This window comes from Dendroctonus ponderosae, unplaced genomic scaffold, assembly GCF_020466585.1.
Source record: "Dendroctonus ponderosae isolate FM_Combo_2020 unplaced genomic scaffold, Dpon_F_20191213v2 Dpon_F_20191213_1, whole genome shotgun sequence".
Taxonomy (NCBI): Eukaryota; Metazoa; Arthropoda; class Insecta; order Coleoptera; family Curculionidae; genus Dendroctonus; species Dendroctonus ponderosae.
The window spans coordinates 26,243,846-26,252,159 of record NW_026017110.1 but is presented as its reverse complement, the minus strand read 5'-3'; the positions used below and the strand labels follow the sequence as shown (position 1 = coordinate 26,252,159).

The 8,314-nt window shown below is 39.5% G+C and overlaps 2 protein-coding genes across 2 annotated transcripts in view; one reads left to right on the top strand and one right to left on the bottom strand.

The window, feature by feature from the left end:
* LOC109538729 overlaps positions 1 to 3,040 on the top strand; it is a 17,048-nt gene extending 14,008 nt beyond the window's left edge. The window contains exon 4 of the mRNA XM_019906101.2: positions 803 to 3,040. Coding sequence (XP_019761660.2) covers positions 803 to 2,615 — 1,813 coding nt within the window. The 3' untranslated portion in view covers positions 2,616 to 3,040. The remainder of the gene's footprint in view (positions 1 to 802) is intronic.
* Positions 3,041 to 3,672: 632 nt separating this feature from the next.
* LOC109543984 lies at positions 3,673 to 8,314 on the bottom strand. Its single transcript, XM_019913948.2, has 7 exons — positions 5,487 to 8,314; positions 5,096 to 5,359; positions 4,886 to 5,041; positions 4,608 to 4,831; positions 4,280 to 4,550; positions 3,940 to 4,214; positions 3,673 to 3,817 (listed from the first exon to the last, which is right to left on the bottom strand). The coding sequence occupies exons 1-7, from the start codon at positions 5,651 to 5,653 to the stop codon at positions 3,759 to 3,761; spliced, it is 1,416 nt and encodes a 471-aa protein (XP_019769507.2). The 5' UTR covers positions 5,654 to 8,314; the 3' UTR covers positions 3,673 to 3,758.

The window sequence follows — 8,314 nt, the reverse complement described above, 5'->3', positions numbered from 1 at the left end:
TTTCAATAAAAGAATTTGGATAATTATTGAAATTTAGAATTTCTTTTATAAATTGTTTTTCTTTGGAAAAATTAGATTGATTACAAATTATTTTTCCTCTATCATATAGACTTTTTACGATACCTTTTTTAACTATTATCGGGTGATTTGAGTCGAAATTCACATATCGGTTTGTATGAGTAGGTTTTAAGTTTGTAAAAAAATGAATCCGCCTCAACAATATAGAACTTATCTACTTATGGCTTTATTAGGGTTTCGGAAATGTTGCTAAGGTTGTCTGGTCTCAAATTTACTGCTTTTGCCTGTTTTTTTATTTGTATCATTTCTTGGATTCTTCTTTTATGATAATTTGTTTCCCTAATTAATATATCTGCGTTGTCAAAATCAAAATTATGCAACATTTGTTGTGCATGTTGTGTTAATGCCGTTTTAATTTCACTAGTATTTCTCCGACTGTATTTATGTTCGTACATTCTCTTTTTTAAATATTGTTTAGTTTGTCCTATATATGTATTATCACATTCTAAACAATTCACTCTATATTTTGCATATTATTAGTGATAGTGTTGTCAGTTTTTAGGCGCCTGGGAAGCATCATCAGCCCTACGAATCAAACGGGAGATTGAAAGCAAATATGCGAACACCATAAGGAAATCATAAGGGTCCACTTCTGCTGCACACCAAGACTTCATTAATGATCGGTCATTTTAACAGCTGGAAATTTTGCCATCCAAATATATCCTCAATTATTTTTTGATCTACCAAAACCTAACACAGTTTAAGTCCTCTTATGTTGTTACAGACCACGTTCGAGTGATACTGACAACGCCATCAACCACATTCCAGATATCAACTCCTCCACTTTGAACATCCTGGACGTACGAACGCCGCCAAAGGTCCAGAGCCAAATCAAAGACAAACTATCCAGCAAATACTCCATTGAAGCTTCTCATGCTGGAGTGGCCATTCCGGTCGACGAGGATGTCGTTATGGAGGAAAGTACTAAAAGAGCGAACTTTTACAAGCTGGACAGGCCAACTACTGCCAGTGGCGGACTGTCCACTTGGATCCTCTTGAGTGGCCACTCGTCCTCTACTACCCCAAGCCCTGCCACAAAGAAACCCAGCTTGAAACCCGAGATCAATGAGACGCTGAGTGAGAAACCCACCAAACTCTCCAAGCCAGTTTTCAAGCAGCGCAGCACCACTTTGAAACCAGTGACTACCACTAGTAAAAAAACAACTACTGTGCGAGTGAACACTTTTTCGCCGTCAGCAAAAACCACCACCAGAAAGCCTGCAAAACTCACGAAAGTTAAGGCCTCTTTGATTCAAAGCCTTACCAACCCCAAGGCAAATAATGCGACTACAACGGCGAAACCTGCAAAGCATGCTTCAACCACTTTGAAAAGCGTTACAATGCGAGAAGTAACCACTACCCTGACTACTACTCAGCCCTCAGCTAGCCTTCCCCTTGAAGCCAAAGAAGACGACAGCACACTCCCTTCAACTGAAGCCAGCAAGAAGAAGACGCAAAAGAAGAAAAAGAACAAAACGCGCAAGCGAAAGCCCAGCAAATCGAGCAAGGAAGGCAACAACAAACTCAAAGAGGTGGAGTCTCCAGGCACTCAGCTCTACAGCTACTTGCGCAGCGAAATAATCCCAGTAACTGTTGGTGTTAGTCTGGTGGGTCTTCTGGTCACCGCAGGCCTGGCCAGCTACTACTTGCAGCCTTTCGCAGCCCTGCGAAGAAGCGATCCTATCGACAGAAAAGACACTGCAGGAAGCTACTACTACCAAGACGATTACACAAACGCCATGCCAGAAGAGGAGGCAATAGGCAAAGTCATAGCAGGAATGCCCGAAAACGTCTTGCAGGAGAACACTGCAACCACCTACAAGCAACCCACGTCCAGAAACGCCTACCAACAAAACGTTCGCTACAGGCAAGTGGATCGGAGATCTCAGATCTTCATGAATCCCTATGGATCAGTGGAAGATGTCAAGCTCCATGACCGGCCAGCAGTCAGCTACAATGAGGACAAAAAATTTGTTGTTGGTAGCGCTCAGACTGAAGCAATGCCCGAAGTTACTCCTGCAGTTGTTCCTGAGCACGGGCCACGGAACCTGAAAGATGCTGACCGCAAATTTGTTGTTGGGAGCATTCCTGAGGAGTTTTACTCATCGGGGGCTGCCCCTCGTAGTATGCAGATGCGGAGGCGCCGGGAGGCGCTCCCAAACGACATGGACAATGAAATATTTTCTGGAGAAAACGACATCGACGGCGGAGATCGTTGGAAGCAGAGCACAACAGACAAAATTCCAGTTACAACTTTCGCAGCTGCAGAAGAATCCACGGCTACAGACATTGAGACAACAGAAGAGGCCGTCAAGAGCTCCACTCCTCATAACGTGTTCAGTCCAACCGAACGCCCAAATACCTTCCTTGAACTGATAAGCGATTTGTTCAAGTTAAAGGTCCGACTTGGGATGGAATTGATTCAAAACTTCACCAGCAGCGTCTCAACGTATGTTTCCAAAGTTCACACCAGATTGGATGAACATTATCGAAAAGCCAACAGAGAGAATAATCAGTCAAAGACCCACTCTAATTAATCAACTTGGGTTTACTGTAGTTTAGGTTTAAGAAAGTTGTGACTGTGTAGGTTTAAAGCACTCGATTCTAGGCCATTCTATTGCAGACTTCAGCGGAGACAAGCGAAAGCAATCATTTAAACGTTACCTTATTTACTATGCTCAAAGTTGATCTTGCCTGGGATTTTCTAAATTGAGGGTAGTTCTAGTCCAAAGAAGTTTCACTTTGAAAATTGCAAAAAAATCCTTGCGGTGTTGGTGATGGGTTAACTAGTAAGATGCATGGGAATAGAGATGCTGTGTGTTTTATTGATTATTTAGGTAAGCAGGTCTAGCAGGAGTAAGTAAGACTGTATAAAAACTAAATTATTTTCTTAGAGTTAGAGGATTGCTAGTGGATAAGAGTTGAAATGATTTTTTATTAGAATTAAAGCTATTATAGATAAGTTGTAGTATTTTTAGCCAAATATCACGAAAATGGTCAACTTTCAACAAATACTTTATGCAAAATTGTTTTTTTTGCAAAAAATCGTGTCGATAAAAAGTTGCGGAAATTTCAAGACGAAAAGGGAGTCCTTTAGGGGGCAGCAGAAAAGCGTTCTTGTATTGGAAAAAAGATTTAAACGCATTTTGCTTAAAAGTTCGCACCTTCCTAAATAAAGCTTAGTTTTACTGAATTTTAACACACCACACCAATTCAAAGAACTGAAACAGTTAATGTGTACAAAAATTAATAACAAGTTGATGTTTTAATTGAGCTTTAATTATGGCTTTTGTCTTCATGCGATTATATAAAGCAATCAAATTTTATTAATTTATTTAAATGTACTTGAATTCAAGAAAACTATTGTTCTTTCCACAGTCTTTATATAATAGGTACAAAATATTGATTGAAGACATATGGTGTAAATAGGTAAAAATTGCTTGAAAAGGTATTGCAAGGGAACAAAGAAGAAAAAACTTCAAATAGATCGGATGAAACAGAAGCTGCGGCTGCCGCAATCCATCGAATGCTTAAGATATTTTGTTGTTGAAAAATAAGTCAGTCGTGGCACAAAAATATAGACACTCAAATTTGTTCAAAAATATATTTAAGTACCTACAACTAAATTAAATAAATAATTCATCAGTCACACCTAATATTACGTAATTTGAACTTAATCGCTACCCGGCCATTGCCATCGGAACCATCATGGCCATGGTCGCAGGAATCATTCCAGCACCTAAAAATAAAAATATAGTCCTAATAAAAAATCCCAAAGAAACCCTCAAGCATTACTGCAATCCCTCTGATCCTTTTTTGAAGACTAAAAGTTCACCTTTTAGGTGTTAACTCAATACATACCAACTGCTGCCATGACCGCTCCAGGATCAGCATACTGAGGCACGATGCCAACATTCTGACTAGAACTCTCTACACCTTTATTTGCGTTCTTCTTAAGTGGCTTTCTCCGTTTCCTCTTTGCTTTGATCTTCAATCCGTTCTGCTTGTGATCGAAATTCTGCTTCGCTTCTTCAACACTTTCAAAAGTGGATTCCACCTGCAGCAAACCACCATGAGACGTGGTCATGTTCACGCTGGAACCTTTTAGTGGTGGCAGTACTGTTAAACGAACACCTCTAGAGAAATGAAGAAATAATTTTTCAAGTGTAGTCAATGTCTTTGCAAAAAATGGAAAACGTACCTTGATGCCCTTAAGATCTGCGTAGGTTCGCTAGTACTGCCCAAAGTCAACGACCTTTGCCTTTGATTTCTTGGCGGTTTGTAGCCTTTAGTGGTGGAGAGCAGCACCCACTCGCCTTCTCCTTTGGGAGAGTGATTTTCCGACTGCATCTCCAACTCTGTTCCTTGCCTTCGCAGGAAATCGTATGGATTCGCTTGAGGAAAGTTCGAGGGCATACCATCAGTGATGATGTCGTCATGGAACGGGTGATTTGGCCGATTGCAGTTCTTTTCTAAACAACCAAAAGGTCTCCTTAATGTTTGATTGGCGGGAATTCCTGAAGACTTACGGTTATGGTAGGAATAGGGCCTTCCAGTGCTGCTGTGGGAATTTGAAGGATAATGAGCCTCCACTTGAACTTTGTGCCCATAAAACGCAGTTGGACGGGGGTAAATAGTAGGGGCGGGTGTTGGGCGTGGCCTAGATCCATGGTCATAAAAACTGTCATAACGATCAGATGATTCCGTTGGCCGATGATACATGTAGGCGTTTGGAGGAGTAATGGAAACAGGCCTGGAAATTTCCTAAGAATTAGCTTGAGTTAAATTTTCATTATTCGGATCGTGCCTATTGAAATCTGCGTCATCGTCTTCTTGCAAGTAGGGCCGTTGGCTGCTGATCTGGATGTGTTCATCCCAGGGCCCTTCAGTGGAAGGCTTGTACTTGCTTTGCCACTTTGAAATTTTGGACACTGACCAGGGGATCGGGTCCAAGCTAACCCATCTAGAAGCAAATCAGCAATCTAAGCAACGAAAGGCGATTTTTCCACATCTTTACCCTTTTCTGTCTTCATATGGATGCTTGTGTTTCTGCGCATTCATCAGCGCCCAACTGCTTTTCGGCTTGTCCTTCGACATGCCACTTGCATCGTCTTCTTGAATGAGTTTATCCAGGCTTTGCGACGACGCATCTTCAGAATAAGTTGGCCTTCTGATGTGCGTTTTGGCATAAGTTTCCAGAAAGTCTTTCAGCGACAATTCCTGGTCTTCATGGCTGTTGAAGTTGGAGTTTGTGTGGATGCTGCGATGGCCATTTTCAGACCTAAATCGGAACATGCAAGATTTTACAAAAAATTTCGTTTAAGGTAGCTAACAAAATTCAAGTTCATCCGGATAAAACTCCAGATGTTCAGAAAAACAGCCTGTGTTTGAATAGGAACGACACAAACCTTTCGCTTCCTGATTTGTCCCATAAAGATCCAGGATCCTCCACTTTAAGAGAATCGCCGTCAGCAACTGTGGCTTCACCAAAGCTCCTTCTGAGCGCTCCCGAGCTTCTTTCGCTCTCCACTGCGCGCAATGCGAAAACTATTAAAAACACTACTGCACAATTCATTGTTTTAAACTAAAAACAGCTCAAGAATGCCGTAAAGGGCTGTTTAGGGCTGTTTGGCTCCTCACATGGGCCAACGCAATGGAGATAGAAGTGCTGTTGTCACTAAACGGAACCTAATCGAAGAAAGTTAAGTTTCGCGGTGAAATGGTTCCGAACAGAATGAAGATTGTGATTATAAATGTGTATCAGACTCTCCCTTCTTTGTTTAGTCCGATGCCCAATGGCAGGAAATGTTGAAAAGCTTACTGTTTAAATTAAACAGAATACTAACTAGGGTTTATCTCTAATAATCAAACCAGTTTTTTGTCGCCTGAAAGACAAAAGTGGAAGAATTAGTGAAGGAAAATTGTTATAGTTGAAGACATCTGGTAGTCAAAAGTTTTGGGTTTTGTTTTTGTTTTCAGGCCTAACAACATTGAATAAACTTTAATTTATTTGGTTACAAATCGGGCTTTTAAGGATAGAGAGAGTATTACTTTCGATTAATCGATTGGAAACCCAATTATTTTTAAGTGGGTGCGTGCAGCTCTGAAGATGCGAGTCATTCGTGCTAGCGAAACGTCAGGACTAAATTAATATCAACGACGACCCAATAATAAGAAATATCCTCAAGTGTTGATTTTAAACATTGTGTCTCTTGCCACTTCCTGAATCTTCCGGAAGCTTTATTCATTATCAACTAAAAAATTTTCTTGATTATTAGATCCCGTACTATTGATGATAATATGCTCTTTTCCCATGTTCGTTCTCTTCAAATGCATATCGCGACAATAAAAACGAACCGGCGATCTGGCCTTTGTTACCATAATTGCCCGAGATTGTATCACGAGATACTTTAAACCTGCCATTTGTTATGATTTCTTTAAATCTCGTAGAAAGTTGAAAAGCTCTTCTCAGCGTGAAATGGAAAAAATGAACCGGGCACTGATGGGAATTCGTCGAAATGCTTTCTCCCCGCAATTAATCTTCAATGCAAATTGCTAAAAGCATGCAATTGACGCTATTTTTTGTCCATCCAGATTGAGATGATGATGATGTTTCTTTAACTCCAGAGGGTTTTGCGTTGATTGTGGGTCAAGCACTTGTTACTTGTTGATGTTATTTTATTTTTCTTTAACTTAGATCCAGCAAAGAGAAAATTAAAAAATTCATGTGTGCGTAGGTGTTTTCTTCAGTTGATTGATTGAAATTATGGCTCTACTTTATACACATGAATTGGCAAACAAATCGCATCAAATCCTGTTGCTGACGAGGGAAAATCTCTAAGCAAATGAGTATAATTAAACAAGTAGATCTCTCGAATTACCTCGAGATGTTAAGTGTTTGAATCTGAAACTTTCCATTTCATGTAAACACAGCCAAACCACCGTCAAGCGGTTATTATCATTTGCTGGCTTTTACTCCACGAAAATAATTAAACTTGATCCATTTCTCGTTTTCTGGGTCATTTTTTCTACATTGTTAATCGTCGAGAGGAAAAAAACGTTGTCAGGACTGTTAATTTTACGCTTTAAAGTGCCCTCGAGGGATTTCACGATGAGTTTTCGTTTTGTCGAATAGGTTTTCCACTTTTTTTTTTGACTCATTTATAGAGCGACTTAATGCTTTGATTTGTTGCTCTTTGATATGTGTAGTGGAAATTTGTGTAAAACATCGTTTTAGTGTTTATATACTTTGCAAATAATTCAACCGCAATCCACGTAATTCTTACAAATATTTGCCCTCTTTTCATCTTGGCAAACACTTGCTAAGATGAGTTTACAACATTTCATTTACATACTTATAATCGAGTTTATGAGCCACACAGGTGAGTATTTGCAAGCATTGTCATTTTTTCTATGGAATTGTATTTGCTTATTTGCTAGTTATTAAATATTAGGATGTTCAGCAACGGAATAATCGCTTGCTTCAGAAGAAATTGTGAAAAAATACGCAGCTTATTATTTAAACAGGAATCGAGTAGTTCATTACGCTTTCAGCCAAACAAGAAAACCGCGATATTTTATTGTGCTCAGGTTCATTGAGGATGTAATTGCTCACAGTCAACCAGAAGCAATAAGCGTTACTTCCCCTTGGTTCGAGCATCGATAAATATCGATTTTTCTCACGATTAGATTATTTAAAATTTCCAGTTTCAATTACGATACAGTTAGGCTTTTCACGATTTGCAACTCTGATTTAGCGCAAGTACCGATTGCAATCTTGGGAATTACATCGGGAACGAAATTTATTATTTGCCTTGTCGCAATTATGCATGCCGAGTGCAAATGAATAACATAATTGGAACCTGCTTGCATACAGTTAGAATAACATCCAGTAATGTTGGACCAGAGGTAGCTAAGGAATTTTTTTATTGGAACTTGCGCTTTCAAGAAACTTATTGAGTAAACTTCTTCAATAAGTTCTTTCTCATTTATTGTCATGAGTTCTTAATCATTTGTGTGTTTTCTCCAATGAAGTTGCCTTGGAGAATTATCTGGAGCCCGTCCTAAAACCGTCTATCTTTATTGCTCCATTCTTTTATACACATGGGACATTCTATGGCTCAAAAAAAATTAGTAGCTCAAATAATTGTGTGTATGTGTAATATTTCTCGATTATTGAGGACTTTACTACATCGGAAACCAACAGTACCCAAGCATTAATTAATTAAATTATTAA

Coding starts and splice junctions, on each gene's coding strand:
- LOC109543984 (XM_019913948.2), bottom strand. CDS start 5,653: ATGAATTGTGCAGTAGTGTTTTTAATAGTTTTCGCATTGCGCGCAGTG. Junction 4,551..4,607: donor GCCCTATTCCTACCATAACC/GTAAGTCTTCAG, acceptor TTGGTTGTTTAG/AAAAGAACTGCAATCGGCCA. Junction 3,818..3,939: donor AGCGGTCATGGCAGCAGTTG/GTATGTATTGAG, acceptor TTTTATTTTTAG/GTGCTGGAATGATTCCTGCG.